Source organism: Microtus pennsylvanicus, chromosome 11 (assembly GCF_037038515.1).
Source record: "Microtus pennsylvanicus isolate mMicPen1 chromosome 11, mMicPen1.hap1, whole genome shotgun sequence".
NCBI classification, from domain to species: Eukaryota; Metazoa; Chordata; class Mammalia; order Rodentia; family Cricetidae; genus Microtus; species Microtus pennsylvanicus.
The window spans coordinates 56,411,099-56,438,539 of record NC_134589.1 but is presented as its reverse complement, the minus strand read 5'-3'; the positions used below and the strand labels follow the sequence as shown (position 1 = coordinate 56,438,539).

Below are 27,441 nucleotides of genomic sequence, written 5' to 3'. Positions count from 1 at the left end.
AGCCCTTTTTGTCTTAGTGAATCTTTGGTACTCTGGGAAACTAATCCTTACTCCCTGTTGGGGAGACTAGAAGGCTCTGTGGAAGAGACAAGTCACAGAATCAAGGGCTGGTGTGGTGGAGAACTTGATATTGATGGCAAGGATGAAAGAAGCAAGTGTTTTAAAGAGCTGGGCAGGAGAGTCAGGCAAACATTGAGTCACACTGCACCTCTTAGGCCTTTCCGTCATGGTGCCCTCTGTGCGCATGGGATCCCAAATGCCCTGGCTGTGCTTGAGAAAATGAGACCAGCAGGGAACTCCCCACGCTGCCCCAGTCTTTCTGAGTTGTCTGTTTTTATTATTAGATCAATACATTTTCTTCCCAGAACTGGGCCACGAATGCGCATATTTACATGTTTAGTTTGTCTTCCCAGAATTTGTCTAAAAATCCTGTTTTGCTTTCTGCTGTTTTCACTAAACATCCTCTAAGCTTTTTCTTATTAACTCATTATTCTTCAAAACCCTAGCTGTGGTGGCTGTGTGGTATCAAACTAGACAGAGGATCCCCAGTTTACTTGGGGGTCCCCTATTGTTGGACATTTTACCAGTTTCAATGTTTTCCCCTCCGAATATAGCTCCATGCTAAACACATTGCATCCAAACCTTTACAAACCCAAGTTAGACACACGGTCAAGGAGTTTGGCACACTCTGCCAAGCTGCCCTGTAGAAACTGACCTGGCAAAAACAAATGTGACGTTTTTGCCACATACAATATTTATTTTTATTTTTTAAATTGTTTTTATTGAGCTGTATATTTTTCTTCACTTCCCTCCTTTCCTCTCCCCTCCCCTTCTACCCTCTCTCAAAGTCCCCATGCTCCCAATTTACTCAGGAGATCTTGTCTTTTACTATTTCCCATGTAGATTAGATCCATGTATGTCTCTCTTAGGGTCCTCTGTGTTGTCTAGGTTCTCTGGGATTGTAGGCTGGTTTTTCTTTGCTTTATGTCTAAAATCCACTTATGAGTGAGTACATATTATATTTGTCTTTCTGGGTCTGGGTTACCACACTCAATATGATGTTTTCTAGCTCCATCCATTTGCCCACAAATGGAGTACCACACAACGGCAAAAAACAATATTTATTTTCATTTGCTAAATCAACCATTGAAAATCTGTATCACAATTAAATGGCATTTCTTGCACAATTTGCATAGCTATAATTTTGTGCCGACATGACAGCGGCTCCCAGAGTCTTCATAGATGCCATTGTAAAGGAGGTAAGAATTTTGTCACTTGTGCCCAAGAGCCCTTAGGTTCTTCAGAGCCTCCCTTTCAGACTCTGTGCTGCCTTCTCTCTTCCTTACAGTGTCTCACTCACTCCATGGTGGGAGAAAGGTCAGGAAACCAGAAGGATGGAGACGATGCTGATTAAAGAGAAAAGACTCACAACTTCCTCTCTATTTCAGGACCTTTTCTACCCTGTACAGCTTGCATCCAGACTTGGCAATTCATATTCTAGAGAGAGCACCCTGGTGCTGGGTGCATGCTGCACCTCCACCTTAAATGCCCCTCCATCTTCCTGAACCTGGACCATACTTCACATTCCAGTTCCTTTCCTTCCCTTCTGCAGTCTATTCTGAGACTGATGTCTCCCTTCCGAGGCCTCCTCCATGCATTCCCACCACTGTGCGTGTTCTCCGTGCATTCCCACCACCGTGCATGCTCTCCGTGCATTCCCACCACCGTGCATGCTCTCCGTGCATTCCCACCACCGTGTGTGTTCTCCATGCATTCCCACCACCGTGCATGCTCTCCGTGCATTCCCACCACCATGCGTGTTCTCCGTGCATTCCCACCACCATGCATGCTCTCCGTGCATTCCCACCACCGTGCATGCTCTCCATGCATTCCCACCACCGTGCATGCTCTCCGTGCATTCCCACCACCATGCATGCTCTCCGTGCATTCCCACCACCGTGTGTGTTCTCCATGCATTCCCACCACCGTGCATGCTCTCCGTGCATTCCCACCACCATGCGTGTTCTCCGTGCATTCCCACCACCATGCATGCTCTCCGTGCATTCCCACCACCGTGTGTGTTCTCCATGCATTCCCACCACCGTGTGTGTTCTCCATGCATTCCCACCACCGTGCATGCTCTCCGTGCATTCCCACCACCGTGCGTGTTCTCCGTGCATTCCCACCACTGTGCATGCTCTCCGTGCATTCCCACCACCGTGTGTGTTCTCCATGCATTCCCACCACCGTGTGTGTTCTCCATGCATTCCCACCACCGTGCATGCTCTCCGTGCATTCCCACCACCGTGCGTGTTCTCCGTGCATTCCCACCACTGTGCATGCTCTCCGTGCATTCCCACCACCGTGTGTGTTCTCCATGCATTCCCACCACCGTGTGTGTTCTCCATGCATTCCCACCACCGTGCATGCTCTCCGTGCATTCCCACCACCGTGCGTGTTCTCCGTGCATTCCCACCACTGTGCATGCTCTCCGTGCATTCCCACCACTGTGCATGCTCTCCGTGCATTCCCACCACCGTGCGTGTTCTCCGTGCATTCCCACCACCATGCATGCTCTCCGTGCATTCCCACCACCGTGCATGCTCTCCGTGCATTCCCACCACCGTGCGTGTTCTCCGTGCATTCCCACCACCGTGCGTGCTCTCCGTGCATTCCCACCACCGTGCATGCTCTCCATGCATTCCCACCACCGTGTGTGTTCTCCGTGCATTCCCACCACCGTGCATGCTCTCCGTGCATTCCCACCACCGTGCATGCTCTCCGTGCATTCCCACCACCGTGCATGCTCTCCGTGCATTCCCACCACCGTGCATGCTCTCCGTGCATTCCCACCACCGTGCATGCTCTCCGTGCATTCCCACCACCGTGCATGCTCTCCATGCATTCCCACCACCGTGCATGCTCTCCGTGCATTCCCACCACCGTGCATGCTCTCCGTGCATTCCCACCACCGTGCATGCTCTCCGTGCATTCCCACCACCGTGCGTGCTCTCTATGCATTTGCAACATGCATTTTCTCTGTTGTGCTGGTGGCGAATGCTAATACTCTTGTGTTTCTTCTCTGATACCCTGAAGGGTTCACTAAGGGCAGACATTCACATCTTGGTCATCTCTGCACTGACAAGGTCAGCCAAACCCTTGCAACCCTCAGTGCAGCACTTTCCCACTGATTAAAGAGTTCCCAGAAAATGTCCAAGTAGAGGATGCGCCTCTCTGAAGCTGGCACCAGAGGGCAGAGCATTCCCATTGCAGGAAAGGCCTCTGCTCCCCTCGGGTGTCAGACTAAGATGGCAACTAGGTGTTTACTTTGTTTCCTATTTCCCAACAAGATCAGGACCCTTTAAGACAGTTACTCAAGTTGTGGTGACCCCCATTCATATAATTATTTTTGTTGCTACTTCGTAAGTGTAATTTTGTTACTGTTATGAGTCATGATGTAAATACATGCGTTTTCTGATGGTGGTAGGGGACCCTTGTGTAAAGGCCATTTGAACCCCAAAGAGGTTGCCGCCGGCAGACTAAGAAGCGCTGCACTGGAACAAAAACGCATCCATAGGGCAGAATCGAGCTGCTATGTGATGACTATGGGAACAACTAGATGAACTCCCCATGTGGACAGAGGAGGACTCTCTGTAGGTGCTCAGCAAAATGATGGAGCTGTCTGGCCTTAGGGTCAGGAATGGTGTAGGTGAGGCAGGAAATCAAATCTGAAGCAAATGTGTGGCTTTCTAAGTCTTCTGTGTGACTAAGAATGACTGGATGACTGTTCAAAGATGCCCCAATGCAAAGCTGGTACATATATGCCTATATGTGTGTATATATACATATATATGTATACATATATACATGCATATATATTTGGTTTAGAAAGATTTTTATTTTATTAATTCATTTATCTTTGGAGAGTCTTTTAAAGGGACTTAGCAAATACAGAGGCAGGAAGCTCTAGCGAAATGGCCCCCTGCTGGGCAGGCCTGCCCTTGTTTGTGATTTAGGTAGCCTTACCTTGGAGAATGTGCATATTAACCAGGCTGCCACGATCAGACCTGTTTCTGCCCTTGTGCTTTAGGGAATCTTCAGTCTGTAGAACAAAAGCACAAAACTCTCAATTTCTCTCCAAAGGAAAAAATACTCTATGAGTAGCAAATGGAAAATACCCCCCTTCTCCCATGTTTTTGCAAAGAAACACAAAATTTTCCCCTTAGAATTTTAGTATGGAAAGGAAGGGCAGAGGGGGGTGAAAAGCCTGGGCCCGAGTCAAGGGCTCTAAACATAAATACAAAGGCAGCCTAGCGATGTTCATACAGCAGTTGGCCGGCAGACACTTAGCTGTAATGGATCTGATTGCCTAATTGTCACCAAAGTGACCAAGGTCAGAGATAAACCATTGCACAAACTTGCACTATGATGGACTCCCTACAGCCCTTGCCAGTGATCTCTGACATGGCGAAGTGTGGAACCTGCAGTCCAGACTTTGGAAGGCACCCAGGGAAGGGTGGTGTGCCACATCTCACTGCCATGGAGGAGCTGTCTGGAGGACTGACAGGCGAGGCTCAAACCAACTGGGGATCACAGGCTTCTAACTCCTTCTTCCAGGTTCTTCCCTCTCTCTATTCTAGGTCTCCCCACTGCTGGTGACATCTGTTGTTCATTATTCTGCCTTGCTAGGAATCCCAGCCCCTCACAAACAAGTTGGGAGAATTGCAAACTCTGTTCTTCCTGTCTATTCACAGTCAGGCTACGAGGCTGCAACTAACAGACAAGGAAAGACACCAGCCAGTCATTTCCATGTCCCAGAAGGTGCTGGCGGCTCCTACATTGTATTTATATCACTGATATTATCAGGAATAGAAATCTATGATAAAGGTGACCAATGAGTATGTCAAATTTTCCTTTAAATAGAAAACCGAAATAAACCAAACGACCCTGTCCCCCAAATGAGAAAATCAAATGAATGCCATTCTTTGTGTAGCTCTCTCTACTCACAACCTTCATCTTCCCACTGAACCCTTTTAGGAAGTCTGATTTTGCTAAGAATGACTGTACCGACCGGGCAGTGGTAGTGCACACTTTACCCCCAAGACTCAGAAGGAAGAGGCAGGCAGATCTCTGTAAATTTGGGGCCATCCTGATCTACAAAGCGAGTTCCAGGACAGGCTCCAAAGTTGCACAAATAAATCCTTCTTTGAAAACCAAAAACCAAACCAAAACCAAAACGAGATTGACTGTAGTAAAAGATAACTCAGTGGGAAGGCCAACCTTACTTCCTTTCTTAAAGGTGTTCTGACCTTTTGACCTCTAGCCTATCTTTGATGACTGTCCTCCAACCTGGAGTGATTAAAAACATTTCCTTCTTAAACCAAAAACTATCACTCTTAGAGCTGACACAGGAGGTGTCATTTCCACAGTTGTCTTGGTTCATGGGAGTGCGAGTCCACAGGGTATGAGGACAGGGAGGCGGCCATTTGGAGTTTGTTGTAGAAATCCTATGCACCCAAGCCAACATTTTAGCACGCAATATCTACACCCTGTCAGCCATGCCTTGTTCAGAAAAGGCAGTTTGCAAAACTTACCTTGTCACTCTCCAAACTTTTTCTTGGGTCATGGAATTCAGATGGACTTTTCAGTGCTGCAAAGAAAGATAAAGAGATGAGCCGGGCTGGCTTGAGGCGGGGTCAGTCTTGCAGGGTTGCTGTGTGCTTGCTGAGCTATGCACAGTTTGGAAGTGATGGCCTCTATCAGGCTACAAGCAACAAAGAAGAGAGACCCAGAGGATGCCAGCTGCCCAGAAGCCACAGGAGACAGAGGAAGGCAGAACTCAGGGGTAAACCAGGAAGAGCAGCAGAGGCAGGATTTGTGACAAGAGAAGTGGTAGAGGCGGGCCATGCCAGATTTCTGAGGACACAGGGGGGGCAGGCTAGAATAACATTGGTTTGAGGGTATATGGGGCAGCTAACACCCTCACTGACTTCGCTAAGCCTTTAGTTCTATAAGCTTGGAGGATAGTTGTAGTCTGGGGTGCATGTGGCTATCCTGGAGGAAAAGACTATTTCGGAATAGAACGTGGCTGGTTGATCATGGGCAGGCAGTCAAGGGTGTCAAGTGAGAAGCTGAGATTCAGAACATGAGAGCTCAAAGGGTCCAGTGAACTCCAATCCCAGTCCTAACCAAAGTGGGGAAACTGAGGTCCATGGCCATGGATTGCCTTGTACGGGAACACACAGTTGGCTCCTAGGTCCTCTGATTCCCTCATTTTTTTCAGGAGTGGGGTTCCAGCTGCTCTCTGGCAGCAGAGGTGGCCTCCCCAGGCAGTCCTGTCCAGTGGCACAGAGTGGTACAGAGCAGCCAACCTGTCCCCGTTAGCACTTCTGGTCTTCTCTGTGTCCTCCCATCTCTCCTTGGAAGCACCTCTTCACTAGGGTTCCGTAAACTCGGAGTAGCAAACGTGCAGAGCAGCTTTCTGCACACATCTGAATTTCGTGTTGGCTTTCTGGCCTCCTGGGAACAGTGTCAGCTGGAAGCCATAGACAATCAGGCTTCACTGCAAGTGAAGAGGCTGAGCAGCGTACGGAGTTGCCTTGCTTTTCTTTTTAAATTAGTCATTCGTCTGGATATGTTTATGAAACACACGATCCAGATTCTACAAATATTCTAGCAGGTGTCCACTCTCACATTACAGGCAAGGATGTCATTTTCTGAATCTTGAATTGGGTTTTTGACTAGGTCAGTGTGTGTGTGTGTGTGTGTGGGTGGGTGGGTGTGGGTGTGTGGGTGCGCGCACGCACGCGCATATGTGTGTACCCGTAAGGAGCTCAAGCTAACAGGACCTGGTAGTACATAGTGGGGCTTGGCCATATTATTTTCTCTGTAGGATGCTGTTTGGGCATGCTTACCAATTCCCCCAACTCAGTCCCACATTAGCAATGCTGACCAAAGGCCATGCCAAAATCGTCCAACTGGCTGCTTTGTACCCAATACAGTCGACGTGACCTGTTCTCTCGTCGACTGGAGCAGCAGAGGCTCTTTTTCAAAGGGAAAAGGACAGATAGCTTGACTATCACATTTCACACTGACTTGGCAAGGATTTCTCAGCTTGTTTGATTGTCACATATTCCACCTTAAAATGGGCCCCCCAGCTACACTTACTACTGTCGATGCCCCCCCCCACCTCTTTCTCACTTTTTCCTAGTCAAGTGTTTCTGAGAAACAAGCGTGTAGTGCTATTGTGGCTCATGTGCTTTCTTCAACAGGAATCTCGGTACCCTTGGGAAGGAGGCTTGCCTTTTCTCGTATTTGATCCGTGGAACTCATGATGGGAATGGACAGAGTGACTCCCTCTTGCCAAGCTACCAGGTCACAGAGTCTACTCGGGCCCCTGTAAGGTGCGAGTTCTGCACCAAGAGGTGTCACCTCTGTCTCATCTCCTGGTGTCCATGGAATTAAGCATTACATGTTAGTAGGGCTGAATTACTTTCATCACCAGTAAAGGGATTGATTCTGAACTGACCTTTATTGAGTGGTTAGGAAGAATAATGTGTTTTTCCTGGAGGTAGTCTCCAAAGAGAACCATTATCTTTAGATATTGCCCACATTCTAAACACAATTTGTTTTTTAAAATTATCGTATGTATGATGTTTATGTGGGGGCACTATGTTGAGGGGCATTGAGGAAGACAGAGGACGACTTTGTGGGGTTAGCTTTCCCTTTTCACATTATGGGAGTTCTGGGCATTGAGCTCAGGCTGTCAGATTTGTGTAGCAAATGCCTTTAGCCACGGAGCCATCTTGCTGGCCCACACAATGCTTCTAATTGTACATGAGGGGAATTTACCGATTCTTGAGATTCTTCAGGTCTCACCAGCGGAGCTTCTCCCTTTTCTAGGAAACACTGTATTCCCTGCCCTGGTTCTACAAAGCCACAACTCATGACTGTCACTTCCCTTCCTGGGAAACACCGGAACAGTTTAGTCCTTGGTGTTAGGAGCACAACAACGGTCTTCTGGAACCTTCTACTGCAGGGTGGGAAGCTATGTCCATTTAATGAGGTCTTGAGAAGAACAGGAAGAGGCCTACATGCTGCCCTCACCAAGCCATGCTCTCCTCGGGGTTTGTCGTGGGGGTCGGGTGTGCTATGGGGCACTAGCTTGAGGTCACACTATGGAAAACTCCCCAGCAGAGTGGCCCAGGGGTTGAGGTTTGTCTACCCTGTGGCTCCAGAGAATGTGGGCTCTAGCCATCTCCCCTGCAGGCCTCCAAAAGTCATAATGCCTCCCTCGGTTGATTTTTTTTTTTAAATACACAAAAGACCACTTCTGCTGCCAGCCCAGGGAGTATCAAATGGCAAAATTTCATATTTAAAGGACACTGACATTTAAGATGGAAAAGGAATTTGGATTTCTAAATTAAAAAAATAAGTCCATGTGATTTCAAATTAGAATTCGACTATAAATCCAGTCAGCCACACATCTGACTTGTTCCCCTGGAGGAAGATTAATCGCTCCTCACAGGGGAATTCGTGTTCTCGCCTCAGCGTTCAGTCGCAGGCTATTCCTATTTCTGTCCCTGCAGCTCCAACTAATTTGGGTCAGCTGTGTGGATAAACATTCGCCTAGATAAGAACAGGCCTCCTGCGGTCGGTCCGTTGTGCTCCACTCCGACTTCAGGCCTTCAAGGGGATCCAATAAGCCGAAGTTGCAGAGAACTCATTAAGGCTGAGGCGGGGTTCTTTTGTCGGGGGCTGGGCTTTGGTGTTGAGTGGCAGCCCACTAGGGATGCTGCGCCGCACTGACTTCTCTCTAGGGGACCTCTCACTACCAGGCCCAGAGAGAACTCCGGGTACTCTGTCCTACTCCACTGAATAGAGACGGAAGGAGATGCCAAGAGCTACAGAGGGTTCTTAGGACAGGCCCCCAGGAGCGGCAATTCCCAGCATCAATTGGGAACTTGTTAGATGTTCGGGCCCTTGAAGCCCATCTCAGAAGCACAGCCTCAGAATTTCTGGGAGGGAAGCATAGGAATTTGGCTTTGAACAAACTCTCCAGGTATTGTTGATACCCAGGCTTAAGGACAACAGGCCGTGGGACTTGTAAGGCTAGTGTGCCCCTATTGAAGGTCTCACAGATACAGCTGGTTCTAATGAGAAGCCCTGGATTGGGATTGTCGGGATTGGATTTCAGTTCCTAGAAAGGATGCTCGGTGCCTGACAGTCTCTTTTGCCACTGCTGCCTGGAGTCACAGCAATGTAGTTTAAAAGTACCAGCTCCAGTGAAAAACCATTTGCTAGTAAGTTTGTAGCTCACTTGTAGTTAGTTGAAAATAGACATGTGGATTAATAATGAGTTTAGTAATAATTAGACCTTTTAAATTTTAATTTTATATGTTTTGGTGTTTTGCTGGCATGTCTGCGAGTATACCGTGTGTGTGCCTGGTTCCCACACTGGCCAGAGAAAGATGTCAGATCCCCTGGAACTGAGGTTACAGAAGGCTGTGAGTTACCATGTGGGTGCTACAGGGTAGCCTGTGGGGAGGGAGACACGGTCACGTCCAGACGTGAGACTCATGGTGCTGTGTGATTAAAGGCATCCCGGGTACCTGAGAATTTAGGACCCATCTAGTTGAGACCTCTCCTTGCTGGTATAACCTTGAACGAATCCAGTAGGTTTTCTGCATTCTTGGCTTCTCACTTATAAAATGGACTTCATGTGTTTGCTCACGCTGCCTTGCTTTGAAAGGCGAACAGGCCTTGAATACTTCCCTCTGAGTAGTCAGGCTTTGTGGAGGTGATAGCAGCTTGGAAATTATTCTATCTATGTATCTATCTCTTTCTCTCTGAGGGGAAGTTGGTAATAGATCGCTTATTCTGTGCTCAAATTATAGTCTTTGGCGTTTGAAAACAGTGTATTTGCCCAATGTAGCTGGTGGCATTTAAGACCTGGTGTGTACACTAGAGTCTGACCTCACATATGCAAATACTTGGGAGTTTCTCCTGTCATGGATACAGAGACAAATTTAAAGCCTGTCTCCAGTGACTGATTCTCTATTTCTTAAGAAACAGGCAATGGGAAAATTGAGGGAGAGATGAAAGAGAAGAGAGAAGACACAATTGATCCAGCTTGGCATGGAAGTTCAGGATACCGTCCCCTAGCTCTGAGGGCAAGATGGTAGGGAGAGAGGAAGAGGCAGACAGATTAATCCCCTCGTGCCCCGCGTTCTGCTCAGGCAGCCAACAGTGTGTGGTAGGTGCCCGTGGGGAGAAGCCAAGTCAGCTGGTGCACTGAGAAAAGGCAGGGGGACTCTGTCCCGTGAATGTCTCAACACTATGGTGAGGCTGCTTGGGGGGTGGGTGCGGGGATGGCCCGTCATTCTTCTGGCTACTCAGGAATGCCACAGAGTTCAGGGGTTTACCAAGGCTTTGCGGTAAGTATGTGGCTGATGTAGCTTGGATTAGTCTGCAAAACAAATAAAGGCAGCACCATTCACCGACAGCTCCTCGTGTCTCCAAATTCATTTACATAGATCAGATCATTGAACTCGAGCTGCCCGGAAATCCCTTTCCAGTCAGAGGTGGCTCTCTCTGAAACTGTGGGGACACAGTGACCTCTCTGGTCTCTAGGTCCTCAAACATCTATCTATCCCAGTTCTTTCCTCTCCTTTTCCATTCCAGGAAGACAGCTGTATCCCTGTATTCCCTGAGTTTATCCCCATTAGGTGTTCTTTGGTAGCAGAGAGGGAAGCAACACTCAGGTTCCTCCTTCAAACCTCTTGGTACCCATTCTCAAGAAGGGCTCTACACTTCCCCAACTGCTCAACAGAAACAGTTAAACGAGGGCTCCGTGGAGCTAGCTCCTTAGTGACTCAGAAACTCTGTCTGATTCCTGTGTGTATGCCCTAGGTACAGCCTTACTCCTAGTAGATGCTCATAGCTCTAAGACCATTTTTAGTACATCCAGGTCAAGAGGCTGAGAATCGTTTATGTGGGAGCTTTGGAAGGGGTCAAAATAAGATGGAGCCATTTAAAATTCTGAATTCAAGATTGGAGCAAGTCTGAGCCAGATCAAATCCTAGCACAGAGGTGGGGAGTGGGGCATGAAATTCCACCTCTAACTTTGGGGTTATTGACAATTGTTAGCTGCTGGGAGAGGGAGTTTCCTCTAAGAGTATAGCTCCCCTGGTTGATGATGCTCTGTTGGAAGCCTACGTGTTTTGTACATCATAGGTTTAAATAAAACAACATAAAGTTGGTTGGGTACGGAATCTGGGGTGTGTTTGGGAAGAGTGAATATAAGTGAAACTCTTAATGCAGCTATCAAATGAATAATAAAAATTTTAAAAATAAAAAGTGTCTGCCTGGGAGGGTGATGCTCAGGTATAAGGAATGCAGGGAGGATATTTGTATGAAAACAATGAGGAAAACCCTCCTTGATGTTCCCAACACCAGAGGGAGCCCTCTTCTAAAGCCCCAAGAGTGCGCTTAGAAAGTAGCCTTCATCCTTGAGCCTACAGACCTGGTGAAGACATCCTTTCAAACCCTAGCTTCAGTGGAGAGTCAGACAGTTCCATATGGGGAATCATGTGTGTGTCTGAGATATAATTCAAACAATAAAGCTTTAGATTTCATGACTGTTTGGAAAGCATGGTCTTCACCATTCACTGTGAAAGCTGTCTTAGGATATGGCTCAGCCTCCTACTCAGGTCCAAAGAAAACTTTTTTCATAAGTTGCTCTAAGGTTCTACATTGGCCTAAGAATCTAAGAAGACATCTGTCTTCACTTCTAATCAAAAAATGGTGCATTTAATTTTATTCAAAGCACCAGAAGTGGGAAAACCATAAGCTCATACAAACTCATAAAAACAAGTGAATGATTTTAAAGTGATTGGAGGCATTGGGAAAAAAATGTTGCTGCTACTGGTGTGGACTGTTTGTTACTTAGCAGCAACCTCAAAGCCTGCACATTACATGAAGAAGGAAGGAAGGAAATTGAACCCTGTTGGATGAGGTGGACAAGTCAACTGGAAAGAACATCTCAGCTCATTGGGGTCAGAGAAGAGAAAACACAGTTTATCATCACACTGAGAAAAAGTGAGATCCCTCAGAGCTGGTCAGAGTGAAACATCTCATTGAAATGACTGGGCCATCCTCCACATTTTCCCAGTGGGTCTCTGCAGTATTGGAATCAAAACCAGGGTTGTTTTTTTTTTGTTTTTGGGGTTTTTTTTTGCACTAAAAGTGGGTGTTGCACCACGAGTCACATCCCACATCTCTCCTTGACTATTTTGGTCACAATGATTTATGTTCTTACAAATGTAAAACAATTTCTTTGAACATTTGAGAAAAATGGTCTGTGTGGGGCCTGAGCCTAGCGGGTAGAAAGGGGGTCTGTATGGGCACTGGACATCACGGGTTCTGACCTCTGCTCTATCACACGAAGAGAGAAATGGCATTCCTGCAGGCTCTGGAGATAACCCAACGTAAAGAAACAAAACAACTGCCCAAGAGTGGTGGTTTCCCGTTAACTACGTATATGTGACAATTTAGAATAAATCACTAATGTGGCCATGGTTTTGTGTGTAGGCAATTTATAGTAAGTTGTGAAATTTTCAGAGAATTACAGTTATTTCACACCATGGGCCAAGTGAGATTTTACAATACTCTTATTTTATGTAGTAAGTTCTTGCACGTGAATAGGAGAGGGACCTGGAACTCGCTGGATCTGCTTTAGGACATCAGAAAACTCTCTCAGGCCTTCAGCTTCATCTCCATGCATGTTAGCTAGAAATAAGGATTTGACTACCGTGAGTATCTCAGATGTCTGCTGAAGAGAAATATCACTCTAGTGAGGAGACTGCAAGGCTCCTAAGAGAGCTGAGGAGAAGCCCAGGGAGTGTGAGGACTATTAGCACTGCCTTGGCTAGAAAATGTGTAGATGGCTTCCTGAAAAACTTAAAAAAAGAAAACTGAAAAACTTAAAAAGAAAAAAACAACTGGAAAACTTTTTTAAAAAATCAGAGAATTAGCTGAACTTTGCAGCTTTTTGTCCTTTCATTTTTTTCTCCTTTCCTTTCCTCTTTCTCTTAAAAAATTGAAATAATAGTTGAAGGTCTTCTTGGGGCAGACAACGAGACCCCACTGAATTAGACCCATTGCCAGATCCCCGAGAATTCTGAATTCCTCCCAGGAATCATCTTGGTCATTATTGTGGGCCTCTCAGTGCATGGCTCTGGATTCTGTACACAGTTAATAAAATGTGTTAAATAAGGCCGAATCCAGGAGAATCTGAGCTTTTTCGGAGCCTCTCACCCTCATTTGCCTTTAGGTATGGTCCCTTGGTATGCTGTGTCAAGTTAGTCTCCTATTAGGACTCTGGGTACACCAGCAGGAGCAGAGACTGGTTCTTTCTCTAGCTTCCTGAAGAGAGCTGAGCAGAGCAGGCCCATCCACACAGGGTCTGCGGTGTGTGCCAGACACCCACACACTTTCCCACGGCAGGAGCCGCTTCCTTAGAAACTCTGGTTGGGGAGAGGTGGCTAATGAGCAAACCTTTATCATTTGGCGGGGTTTCGAGTAAGACATTTTATTCTTTGCAGGACATCCCTGCTCTGAAAATGTCTTGATGATGCAGCGGACTGGTCACAAACTCTAAGCATTTCAATAATGCTTCATTGATAGCTACCCTACTTGAGTCTGAAAATTCTGGAGAAGAAAACATTACATCTCCACTCTGTTCCTTTACAGGAAAAGATGCTCCATTTGTACACCTGACATGACAGCCGTGACCTAAACTACATTTGGGGGTCATCGCTGTCTTGACCTTTTATTTTTCACTTGTTTCCAGATTTATGCCCATAGGCTTCAAAAATATTCTTATCCAAAAGCAGGCTGTGAAATCCAGGTTCAGCATTTGGGCATGTGGGCTGAATTTTGTTTTAAATCAGTTGTGAACTTGGATGAACTGAGAGGTTCTGGTGTGTGTGAGCCATCTGCCCTTCCAAAGTGAGGAGGGGACACCTCTGAGGACATGGCCGTGAGATTTGCAGTCTCAGATCCCTGGCTTCCTTCCATCTTTCTCACTTTCAGGAGACTGAGCAGACGAAAACACTAGACACGAGCTTGCCGTCTCCGTTTCCCAGCAGGACAGTGCTGCTGGAGCAGTCAGTACTGAGATTACAGGACCGTCCGTCCCTTCTGTGCTCAGGAAAATACTCTAAAGAAGTTTTGCTCCAAAGGTCCCTGCTGTTCACCGTATGGATGCTTAGCTAATATGAGGGCTGCTTTTGAATTACAAAAGGGAAAGCTTGAAGATTATCAGCTCTGGGCAGTCCTCGGGCCTCAATACGCCCCTATACATATTAACCACCATAGTCTTGCCTAGGGTATACAGTCTGAGAGCTGTATATTAAACACGGAAGCCCAGTACTGTGTAATGATTCACATTTCTGCAGGTGTTATTATGAACACTGATTTTTGTATTTTATTTGGAGAATTAATATGACCTAGAAGAATTGGAACTGTGATTTCATGTCTGGGACACCTTCCCCTAGACAACCAAGAATTAGTTTTAATTGTTAGAAAATTTCAAATAATCTTCTAAAACCTGTGATAATCCTTCTTTGACTCAAACTTTGGGCAGTAGTTCAATATTATAGTATTCATGCTAGAACAGTATTGCTACTGAGTCTTCTACAAAGGAAATGCTTGACAATATTTAATTAATTGTGGGTTCAAATAGCTGAAGAGCCAGAGACGCCCACCATCCACTGAGTTTACCTGGGAGTAAATCTACTATATTGGAGTCTTAGGAACAGCCTCTATATAGGCAAGCGTAGGAGACAAAACATCCACAGCCTAGATGTCCTCGGATTCAGATTCCTGGGGATCTCCGCTGAGAGATACATTGCCTGAGACTAGCTGATCTTTAGGGTCTTTTTGTCTCCTGGATATCACAGCTCTGAGGGGATGAGGAAAAGCGGCGGGTACTCACGTGGTATCAAGCCTTGGTTAGCCAGCTGCTCCTGGGTCCTTCGCTGTTGAAGCCGTAACTGTAAGACTTGGAAAAGGAAGCACGAGTGTGTGAGTTGGGACAGAAGAACCACAGTCACATGTTTCATCACACTTTCCTAGCCCTTCCGGTTTAAGGTCCAGAACAGCTTTGAACAAGATGGTGAAGTACATTGTTATTTCTGAGGCAGACACAGAGAGAAGCTTGAGAGGAGCAGGAGGCTCGCAGGGCTGCGAGTCTACGGCAGCTAGAAGACTGGGCTCCTTTGAAGAGACTGTTATTTCTCCACACGGTGTTTCACCCTCTCTACTACACTGTTTTCTGTGATGGATGGGACCCCGTGCTAGCTGGGTGGTAGCCTGCGACTCCAAACGGGAGACAAAGCGAAGAAAACATCAGCTGCGAAGGAGGACCCGCTGGAGCCCAGATCCCATCGCCACCCCTTAGTGTACACCTGGGCACACTGCTGACTCTCCTGGATCTCGGATTTCTCATTTGTTATAGGAGCCACACCCACCTGTCAGCATTGCTATGAAACCCAATAAAGCAAATGTATTCACAGAGCTTAGCAAGGGCCTGTCAGCTATGCTATCGTTAGATGCTAGAACTAGTCTGGGATTCTTATGGGAATTTAAAGGTTATCGGATTTATGCCTCTCTTAGGAAAAAAACTATAAATTATCCAAACATTATATTATGTACATGCATTAGATATTCATAACACAAAGATCATGCATAAAACATGTACCTATAAAATGTTAACACTGAATAGTACAGGATTGTAAAAATGTGAGTAGAATATTTACAATTTTTTTCCTCTCCCTCAAACACATTTTGCCTTTGGAAATACAGCTTTCCCTTCATGAATATTCTACTTTCTCAGGAAGATTCTGGTTTTCCCATCCCGATCCTTGGCTTCAGTTGTTGGGAATAAGAACGTACATTAGTCAACCTCCATTACTGTCACCAAATACCTGATGTAAACACTGTGGAGTGGAAGGGCTCATTTAAACTTGTAGATTCAGAGGTTAAACCAACTCTGCCACTGATTAAAAACAGAAAACGCTGAACAAACCACACACACACACACCCTGAAGAAGCAGATTGCAGAGAACACCGAAGCTTGGAGAAATGACGTGAAGTTCCGACTTTGGAAGCTTAGGCTTGAAGACGCCCGCAGTGAGAAAAGTGACAGAGACACCTAGAACTCCGGAAGCAAATCAAAGCTCAAACTCCTGGTCAGAAGCATCAGGGACCGGTGTTCTGCTGAGTCCTGTCAACTGCCAGAGTGAGATGAGAGGCTCAAGCAAGAGGGCAGTTAGGAGCGAAGGCCCCTAGCTCATCAGGATCCCCCAGTGTCACACTGATTCCTATTGTTTCCATGGGACAGACTCTAGACACAAGGACGAGAGTCAGCTTGGTTTACGTCTCGGTGGATTGTCTACTATGATAAACAGAGAAAAATCTGTTATTTCCAGAGGATTGTGACAGACTTTGGGGTTATATAGTATATGGCTTGTCCAATGTCTGGGGAACAATTTAAGATTACACACAAAGAAACAAGTCATTGGAACACATGCTAAGTGGAAGCGACCAAATAAAATAAACCCACGTTTTGGTCTTGGGTTGGGATTACCTATGGTTGGAATTACCAGATGAGGATTTAAAGGGAGTGATTTTTCAGCCATGCTCAATAAAGTCAAAGAAGCAATGATCAAAATCAACGAAAGGATGGACAATCAAACCACAACACACACAGAGAAACGAAATGGGAATACTGCAAACCTATCTGTAGAATGGTCTGGAAAACACTCTTTCGTGGAAAATGGGTTTGCTAGGTCTGTAAATGACAAAGGGCTGAATCGTCTCAGAGGCCCATCAAACTGAAGGAGGAAAACAGATGGAATTAAGTGAGCAGATTCTCGGGGGTTTATAAAACAATATCCAAACATCTGCCTCTGAGGAATTAAGACTGCCAAAGGACGCACAGCAGACGAAACGCTGGCTAAACAGCATGACCAGGGAGGTAATGTCAGCTTGAATAGCCACAGGCTTCTCATCAGAACTCTGGGAAGATGGAAGATCAAAATGAACCCTGAAGCTCTCAGCCCGCACAGATGCGCCCTGCAGGGATGAAGGTGGAGTCAGGTGATGTTCGGGGTAAGGAAAATGATGACACCAGCTGCCAGCTCACGCTGTTTCAAGAACATGGAAACTAATGCTGAAAGGAAACTTGGGTATTCAGAAATAAGGATATGAGCAACACTATCTAGAAAACATTTAAGATTTATTCCTTTCTTATTAATTTAAAAACGTGTCTATTGGGAGGAAGACTGAGCACCGCCTGCTGGCGTTCCCGAGGGACATGGATGCAGTGCAGGCAAGATGGCTGTAGGGTAACAGACCTGCTCTCCTTGGGTCTTGAGCTTCCCACAAAGGTCCTCACGGCCAAGGCTTGGTCTGTGGCCTAAGTGCTCGGGAAGGGAAGGACTATTTAGAGCCCAGTAAGGAAGCTGGGTCACTAGGGGTGTGCCCTTGGATGAAACACTGGGTCCTGACCCCTTCTCTCGTTCTTTCTGCTGTTCGAGATGTATTTCCTTCTCTGCTGCATGCTCCTGTCATGCTGGACTGCTTTCTGCAGGCCCAAAGCAACAGAGCAGCTGGATCATGGACCGGGACAAGACAATCTTTCTTGTTTATATGATGATTATCTCAGGTACTTGCAACAATACGTTTTACTAAAACGGGTTATTGACTACATACTTTCTATAATATTCACACAGTGGTATGACTTCAATGATAAAAGCTAATAATACATATTATAAACCCCAGAGCACCCCTTCCCAAAACAGAAATACACCTTTAACAGCCAATAAAAAGGAATGCTGGCTGGTTCAGTCGTGGTGGTACACACCAGTAGGATTTGCTGAAGGAGGAAGAGGAATGAGGATCATGAGTTCAAGACCAGTCTGGGCTACACATTCTTGCTGGGTGGTGGCACACACCTTTAATCCTAGCACTTGGGAGGCAGAGGTAAGCTGATCTCCAAATTTGAGGTCAGCCTGGTCTACAGAGTGAGTATTAGGACAATCAGGGCTACATAGAGAAACCCTGTCTCAAAAAAAAAAACCTAATAAACAAACAAGCAAGGGAATGCTAAATTACCAAAATAACCCAAAGGAAGAAAGAAAAGAAACTTTGGGAAAAAGAGAAACTAGAAACCAAATAATACAGTGAGTGGAAGCTTTAGGCCTCACTGAATCAGTCATCAGAATGAAATTTGCTAGGAAGACATGTTCAGAATGGGTCTTAAAGGAATGTTAGTTAAGTCAGTATTTCCTATCTTATTATAAAGATTCGGATTAAAATGAATTGAAAACGACTTGCCACTCAAAAAGTGTCTGAATATTAACTTTCATCAGGCGATGAAAGGAGACAGAGACAGAGACCCACATTGGAGCACCGGACTGAAATCTCAAGGTCCAAATCAGAAGCAGAAGGAGAGAGAGCACGAGCAAGGAACTCAGGACCGCGAGGGGTGCACCCACACACTGAGACAATGGGGATGTTCTATTGGGAACTCACCAAGGCCAGCTGGCCCGGGTCTGAAAAAGCCTGGGATAAAACCGGACTCGCTGAACATAGCGGACAATGAGGACTACTGAGAACCCAAGAACAATGGCAATGGGTTTTTGATCCTACTGCACATACTGGCTTTGTGGGAGCCTAGGCAGTTGGGATGCTCACTTTACTAGACCTGGATGGAGGTGGGTGGTCCTTGGACTTCCCACAGGGCAGGGAACCCTGATTGCTCTTTGGGCTGACAAGGGAGGGGGACTTGATTGGGGGAGGGGGAGGGAAATGGGAGGCGGTGGTGGGGAGGAGGCAGAAATCTTTAATAAATAAATAAATTTAATAATAAAAAAGGATAAGCCTAAAAAAATTGAAAAATAAAAATAAATGAGGTAATTTTGCTGTGAACAAATAATTAGGGATGTTGTATTAGATAAAAACAAATTGAAAATAAAGATTTTTGGCTTCTGTTTTTTTTTTTAAAAAAGTGTCAAAAAAACCTGAGCGATGGTAAGAATATCACACAAAATGGACTTCGAGTCAAAGAGCTTGCTTGATGCCAAAGGCATTTTAGAGGCAGGTGAGATGGCACAGCAGGACAAGATTCCTGTCACCCAGCCTTCCCATCTGAGTTCCATTATAAGACACAAAAGGACTCCAGCAAATTGTTCTATCCTCCACATGCGCACCGTGGCACACACGCATACAAAATAAATGAAGAAATGGTTTTTTAATGTGGCATTTTAGAATTAAAAAAATGGACAATCACTAGTAAGATATTGCAATTGTACACGGACAACATGAGTGTGTCCTCTCTCAACGTTTGATTAATCTAAATGAAAAAACAAAAGTCCCCAGCAACTCAGAGGAGTTGAACAGTATGTGCAGCCTTATCTTAACTGACTTGTTTCTTGGCTTAGTCGCAGAGCCCTGCCCCCAACAACTGCAGACAACAAACCCTACCAACATCAGAAGGGCTTAGCTCACTCAGGGCGTGTTCTCTGATTAGACTGGAATTATTTAGAAATCAGGAGCTATATGTTGCTGAGAAAAATATTTGACTATGTCCTTTAAATAATTCAGGAGCCAAAGAAGAAAGCACAGGGGAAATTAAAAGTCCTTTGGCCTGAATGACAATGAGCAGAGGAAGTAGTTTCTGGAGAACAGCAGCCACCATGGTCAGAGAGAAGTTCAACTCTATATGCTCATATGGGAAAAGAAGAAAGGCTTAAGATTAGCGACCCAAGATTCCACCTTAAGAAGACAGAAAAGGAGCGTGTCCCAAATGATAAATAAATGTTACCAGAGATTGAAGCAGTGTGATGGTTTTAATAAAAATGACCCTGTCTTAGGGTTCATATTGCTGAGATGAATACCATGACCTAAAAGCAAAGCAGGGAGGAAAGGGTTTATTTGGCTCACACTTCCACATTGTTCATTATTGAAGGAAGTCAGGATAGGAACTCACAGAGAGCAGAATCCTAGAAGCAGGAGCTAATACAGAGGCCACAGAGGGGCACTGCTTACTAGCTCGCTCTCCCTGGTTTGTTCAACCTGCTTTCTTATAGAACCCAGGACCACCAGCCCAGAGATGGCCCCACCCACCACTGAGGCTGGCCCCACCCCCACTCATCACTGTTCGAGAAAATGCCTTACAGCTGGATATCATGGAGGCATTTCCTCAACTGAGGCTCCTTCCTCTCTGATGACACTGGCTTGTGTCAAATTGACACACAAAAACAGCCAGTCCAGGCACCCATAAGCTCACATTTTTGGGTGCTCAGTGCCCAGTTGGTAGAACTGTTTGGAAATGATTAGGAGGTGTGGCCTTGTTAGAGGAGGTGTGTCACTGGGAGTGGGCTTTGACTTTTATTTTTCAAAAGCCCACACCAGCATGCTGCCTGTGGATCAGGATGTAAAGGTCGCAGCTCCTGCTCTAGCATTGCGTCTTCCTGCTGCCAGGCTTCCTGCCATAGTCCTCTGAAACTGTAAGAAAGCCTTCGAGTTAAGGGGTTCTTTCCCTTAGTGTCTCTTCTCTGCAATAGAACAGTGACTAAGACAAGCAGAAATCTTCAAAAAAAGAAAACAGACATAGTAGAGAAGCCTAGCAAAGCTAAAAGCAGATCTCCAAAATGAACACACTTGTATCTAGACTATGAAGAAAAGTAGGATGAATGAACCTATGTTACAAATAAAAAGTTTCGGAATATAACTGCACATCATAGACATTAAAAAGATAAGAAGAAACTATCATTAAAGATTTATGCCAATTATTTTAGCAACTCACGTAAGTGGACAAATTTCTTGAAAACTACAGTTTATCAAAACTGATATAATCAGAATTTCTGAATAACATATATTAAATAAATTACACTGAAAATCAAAACCTCACCCACTCTGCATATGGCTAAACACCTTTAGGCCAAAATAATTTTGGTAGTGATATTTTTCAACTGTTGCTATAAGAATATATTATTCGCTTCAAAGACCTGGATGGAGGTGGGTGGTCCTTGGACTTCCCACAGGGTAGGGAACCCTGATTGCTCTTTGGGCTGATGAGGAGGGGGACTTGATCGGGGGAGGGGAAGGGAAATGGGAAGCGGTGGAGGGGAAGAGACAGAAATCTTTAATAAATAAATAAATTTAAAAAAGAATAAATTATTCGGGAAACTGGAGAGACAGTTTTGTCGTTAAGAGCACTTACTGCTCTTTTAAGAGCCCTGGGTTTGGTTCCCAGAACCAGACGGTGGCTTACAACCATCTCTAACTCCAGTTCCTGGAGAGCTCCTGCCCTCTTCTGACTTCTATAGGCTTCTACATGTATGTGGTACACAGACATACACTCAGGCAAACACACACACATACATACAAACATATATACACAAGCAAATAAACACATCTTTTAAAAAGAATAAATTATTTTCTAAGTTCTCAATCAAATAACCTCCACATTCCACTCATTTCCACAGTTGTAAATAAGAATATTTGATTATTTGGTCTTTCAATATCACGATTTTTTACCCTAAAAAGAAAAGCATTTAGCACTCTCTGTTAAGAGCAGCAGGTTTGAAGTGTTTCAGTTCTCTAAACATTAATATTTGACTGAGATTGAACTCAATGAAAACAACAAAATAGAAACGAGAAAAATCTAGAAGAGGAAGTGGCAGAAGTTGCTGATACAAAAGAGAGAACTCTACCTTTCTCTCCCTGAAGATTGTTAATGCGAGATCCTTCGAGACGCTGCAGAAACTCAGAGGTTCCTCAATAGAAGGAACTAGCTGCGTAAACGTTTTGCCCTTGGGGATGGACTTTGGTGGGAACTAGCTGCATATACGTTTTCCCTTGGGAATGTGGCATGGCCTCATCAGATTCCCAAACAGAGCAGAGGCCTTCTAAGTTTAAGACCACGAATGCAGAAATCTGAAAATTCGAGAATTCTAAGAATGTGCATTAGAGTCATGGAGTTGACCAACTAATTTGAAAAGGGTGATGAGCTTAAGTTACGACAATTTGAGTTTTGGAGGTCCCTGTAAATCATAAATCAATTGCCATACTGTCACTTATGGGGCTTGAAAAAGTTCAGAGGTGAAGACTTGGACACTGATTTTGGGTATCATCTTGACAGGATTCCTAAAGTAATAGGGATAGATTATCCAAGGAAAGAGACAGTAAGAAGAAAATAATGATAAATGAGGACCCTAGGAGAGACATATATGAATCTAATCTACATGGAAAAGACAAGATCTCTGAGTAAATTGGGCATGGGGACCTTGGGAGAGGGTTGAAGGGGAGGGGAGAGGCGGGGTGGGGGGAGCAGAGAAAAATGTAGAGCTCAATAAAAATCAATAAAAAAAGCAAAAAGAAATCTTATCATGAACAAAGAAAAGATGCTTAAGAAAGAACCCAGAGTGAATTAACTGCATGCATCTGTTACAATATGCCACAGTGTGACAGCTGATACTATTCATGTTTAAACTCGTTGGCAGGTTTTTACCTGTCATGAAGACTGAAAAGCACTGACCCACTAAACAGCTTCCGATTGTCTACTATATGACAGGTACTGTTCACTGTTAGCATACGGTGAATAAGACCATGGTTGTTAGTGTCATGGCTCAAATATGCTAGCTGGAGAGATAAACTTAATCTCCCTAAATAGAAGATAATTTTATTCCCCGCTCTTTTCTTTTTCCCTTCTTTAATTTGGTTTTGGAAAGCTCTGTAAATGCTCCAAAACTATAAAGTTGTGTGTGTGTATGTGTGTGTGTGTGTGTGTGTGTGTGTTACACAAGTACATAGTTCTGTTGATGGGCATATGAGTTCTATCAGATTTTTGGAAGTCTTCAGAATCTTCAAATGTCAATAATAATCATTAATTCAGACCTTCTGAATTAATCTTCTCAAGTGGTTACCAGCATGTTGCTTACTGCTAGTACTGCTAGTGTGCAGACAATATTATAAAGAGAGTTACCCCAAAGCTCAATTAGCACAGGATTGCTCTGTGCAGTGAGCTACAGGCCTCCTCCTCCTTGTGGCTGATATTTTTTCCTTCACACAGTCTCTATTTCTTATACTGACTCTTTTTCCCCATCAGTCTATCTCCTCATAAGCCTAATACTGCCAGATATAGCCTTGCCCTGCCTCGTGTCAGTCTACCACATGGAGTTGGAGTTGGGAAGGCTCATGGAGGCTATATCTCTAATTTATCACAGCAGATTCAATTGTGTGGCTGGTAAACCATACAACTGATGCTTACTAAACGCTTTCCTGTGTTCACTGACTTGCAGTCTTTTCTTCCTTTGTGAAAACTTTAACACCAGCCACGATCAGCTTTTAGGAGCTAATTCTAATGAGAGTTCATTTATGTCTTGTACCAATCCTTCTCTTTCTAAGCAGCAAAAGTACTAAAGATTTTCTGTTTCCAGGTGGTCAGCTAAGCACACAGTTCTTCCTGTAAATAACAGAATTGAGAGAAAAGTCTACATCTACACTGGAAAGCAAAGAAATACTTAATCACAGAAACTAACCTATAGAAAAACAATAACAACAACAACAACAAAACCAGTCAAATAACTGGAAGTCATGGGCTCAGGACTCCACTGTGGGGATGGGTCCAGCCAGGGCTAGCCAGGCAGCTAGTCAAGGCGCTGAAGAAGGTCAGCCTCTACCTCTACCATGGGGGTGTGCTCCTATTTTACCAGATATTATAGAATAACAATCCCATAGACTAAGACATTGTTTTAGCTTAGCTATGTCATAATAATATCTGATTTGTGAGACTTTAAACTTTATGTGATAAATGTGGTAAGCATCATGAGTTCTCCTGCATGAACTGCTTTTTATTACTTAGCTATCACAGTGTTTTCTCATATTATTTAAAACCCTTTAAAATACACTACTGTACTAGTGACAGCATGTTTCCTTCTTCGTTTCTGTTCTGGCTATCATCTGAGTTGCTGAATAGCCACCGCAGGATATGTAGTTCATTTCCAAGCTCTTATGTTCTGTAATTGTTTCTTGTGTTTTTTAGATTTAGTTTGGCACACAAAGTAATGATTTTCATCACGGCATCTCACCTTTTTAAACCCTTAGTATGAAAATTTCTAGTTAGAATAAGAAAAAACTACCAGGAAAATGAATAATTTTAACAATAAAACTAACAAAAGGAGAGGAATTTCAGTTGCTGCATTCTGTGCACAATCAGTGTTTCTAGATTTCTGAATGACTATTGCAAAGAAAATTCCCAACGTTTACCAGCAGAAACAGGAGCGAGCATGCTTTGGAATTATGTTTCTGCCCACTCCCTTTTCAGTTTTGGTGGTGCTGGGGGTTAAAATCTGGGTCTTGTGCATTGACCATGCTTTTTTTCTAGGGCTTTAAAGAATTTATAGAAATGAATCTAGAAGTTGAGTGATTCAGTCACAGGAGATGCGACATCTGAAATCTTCAAGTGACAGGTACTCTAAAGGTGCTTCTGATTTTCTTCCCACTGTAGTTATGTGCCTGGTCCTTGCTGGTTTTTTCTCACTGAGCCACTGAAGTTCTTCCGTCCTCCAAAGGTTAAGAACTGGCAGCTCGCTGCTCCACGTCTCCAGCCTAGAGCAATGCCCAGGATGAGCTTGCCAGGGCAATCTCTCTGGTCTTGTGTAGCTTCTTCTCCAGATTTAGCAAGGCTGGCAGGTCAGACCTCAGTGGCTCCATCCTTTCACGTGTCTGCTTCAGTTGGCCTATGCAGAGCTCTGCAGCTTCATGGTGACGCCATGCCCCCCACTCCTGTGCCAGTGGGTGATACCGCTATCTACTTCCGCATCACCATCAGAACCGGAGTCCAGAGGCTCGCTATATCTCTCTAGCAATCTTGTCTCAGGGCTGCAGTAGTTATTAATAGATTATCCCAGACAAGTGGGATAGATCTCATGTCTGGTAGGAAGAATCTCATAATAATATGCTTCCCCTAAACTTTTTTTTTTTGAGAAGTACTTCATAAGAATGTTTCCAAATGAACTCCAGGAAAGAGTGGCAGGTATTAGCACCACAAGAGGAGTACTCCCAAAGGAGAGGAGCCTTGTGTCTTTAACAGTTCTACATCAAAGAGACCTAAGTCCTTCCTGTTGGATGGCAATTAAGTGTTGCATGTATCCCTGCAGGCCACATAGATCAGATCGGTCAGACTAAACACCGGCATGCCTCTGGGAACGGGACTGGGGGATCCGAGTCCTGCATGAAAGTGAGAATGTCTGCAAAAGCTTGAACTTGTGACCCAAGAGACGACACTTGCCTGTGCCCAGGAAAAAGGACAAGTGCCATTGTGCTGTCTCTTGAGATCTTTCTCTCTCCAGAGAGAAATATTAGGAGCGATGGACATCATGGCGTTTTCCCTGTCATAGAAACATCTCCCTCTTCTATGCGCCCAGTGCTGTTGCCAAAGGAAAGCAGCACAGCGGTACACAGGCAGAGGGGTGGCAGGCGGACACTGTCTCTGCTCCTCTAGCTTGGGCCGAGTATTCACATTCTCATCATCTTCATAGCAACGCGATTAATAGTAAAAGGAGGATTGGGGCGGGGCCCACCAGGTAACCTTTTCCTGAACTCAAGGTTATCAAATACCCTTACGGTAATGACATGCCTTCACCGATATGGTAGCATATTTTTGTACACCAGCACTCACAGGTCTGAGGCAGGAGGATTGAGAGTTTGAGGCCAGCCTTGTGAGAGAGACCTTGTCTCAAAAAGCAAAACAAAAAGTGGCTACAGAGCCGGGCGATGGTGGCGCATGCCTTTAATCTCAGCACTCGGGAGGCAGAGACAGGCGGATCTCTGTGAGTTCGAATCCAGCCTGGTCTACAAGAGCTAGTTCCAGGACAGGCTCCAAAGCCACAGAGAAACCCTGTCTCGAAAAACCAAAAAAAAAGTGGCTACAGAATAAAAACTCCCTGGTTGTTTCAGGTTAGGACATCTGACGAACAGACACCGTGGGCCACAGTGGGGAAACAAAGGCAGATCTTCCAAAAGAAGCCTGCCTCTTAGGGGCCTTGCCAAGGGCTACTGTGCCCAGGAAGACACACCTTTCTAAGAAGCAGGAACTGAAGGCACTGGTAACCTGGCCTCACATAAAGGGCTGGGAAGACGGAAGGTGGGTGGAGAGAAGGGGCTCCCATCCAGATTTTCTTCTTCCTATCTTTCTGATGTTGGTCATTTCTGATCATTTCTCATAAGGAACTTTATTAAAGGGACTGGTCATCATCAAGAACGTGAGGACGTCAGTTTTGGAGAAAGAGGTTCGATACAAATGACCTCCTCCTCGGAGTCCTCCAGTCACCAGTATGTGGGAATGGGCATTATCACCCCACAGCAGAGCTCCCGAGCCCCAGAGATTACCAACAGCTCAGCTGAGGCTGTGGAAGTTCAGAAAGGACGGATTCCAAGGGAGCTTTGGGACATTTAAATTTGGCCTCATGGGTGCAAATTTCAAATAGAATTATTTTGATGACAAGACATTAACTGTGACTACATTACACTTTGTATGTATGTAAATCTTTTAAAGGTTTATTTTACTTTATATGTTTCTTTGAATGCCTACAAGTATGTAGGTGCACCCCACCCTCAGGGGCCTTAAGAGGGAGAGAACCCTGGAGGGTGTGGATCCTGGGAGCTGAATTCCACCGCCCTGATGTTTTCTGCAGAAGCAGAGATCTTTCCAGCCCCACAGTTTGTGTCTTACTGTAGCTCCCCATGTGGGGGCAGGGCCTGGGGGGCTCTTTTTAAATACAGAATTAGGTGCCCCTAGAACATCTGGCAAATTTCATGCCACCTGCCCCGCTTGACTCAGTATTGCAACACTTGGCTCAGAATCACTGCCTACAGGGTCCGCACGGCAGCAGTCATAGAGGGTGCCGTTCTCTGTGGAGTCCCCAGGTGATGGTCCCTGTAGAGTCGCTGATAAGAACCCAAGGCCACTGAGTGATCGAACAACAAGGCCCCCGAGTGATCAGGCTGTGACAGCATTCATTACACAGAGCGGTTGCTATGGCCTTGGTGAGAAGTGTTGCTTTTCTGAGGATTGCAAAACACTTTCTGTTCCAAGCCCATGCGCTCCCTCATTCCTGACAGAGTGGAAAATGTGCTTCCACGGCTGAAATGTTCTTCTTGAGCCCAGCCCAAAGATGACATTTTTAGGAAAGTTTGAGAAGAATCCTGTGGCTGTTACTGAGTCACGGTAGAGTGGAAATGGAGCTTGGCTATTTAAAGAGTTCTGTGCTACTGTTTGAAAATGTCACATTGCTAGGGAACAGCGAAGGAACAGAAAACTTTCCACTTGCTATCAACAGAGAAAGATTGTTACCCAAAGTCAAACAA

At 45.1% G+C, this 27,441-nt stretch overlaps 1 protein-coding gene across 2 annotated transcripts in view; it reads right to left on the bottom strand.

The window, feature by feature from the left end:
* The window catches only part of Myocd (myocardin), a 92,473-nt gene that overhangs the window by 41,170 nt on the left and 23,862 nt on the right, over positions 1 to 27,441 (bottom strand). Inside the window, exons 2-5 of one of the 2 annotated variants that reach the window (XM_075992149.1) lie at positions 14,999 to 15,064; positions 10,425 to 10,468; positions 5,595 to 5,650; positions 4,027 to 4,102 (exon numbers count right to left, since the gene is read on the bottom strand). In XM_075992149.1, the coding sequence (XP_075848264.1) occupies positions 4,027 to 4,042 (16 nt within the window). In that variant the 5' untranslated portion in view covers positions 4,043 to 4,102; positions 5,595 to 5,650; positions 10,425 to 10,468; positions 14,999 to 15,064. The remainder of the gene's footprint in view (positions 1 to 4,026; positions 4,103 to 5,594; positions 5,651 to 10,424; positions 10,469 to 14,998; positions 15,065 to 27,441) is intronic. The other variant, XM_075992148.1, reaches the window with a different exon arrangement.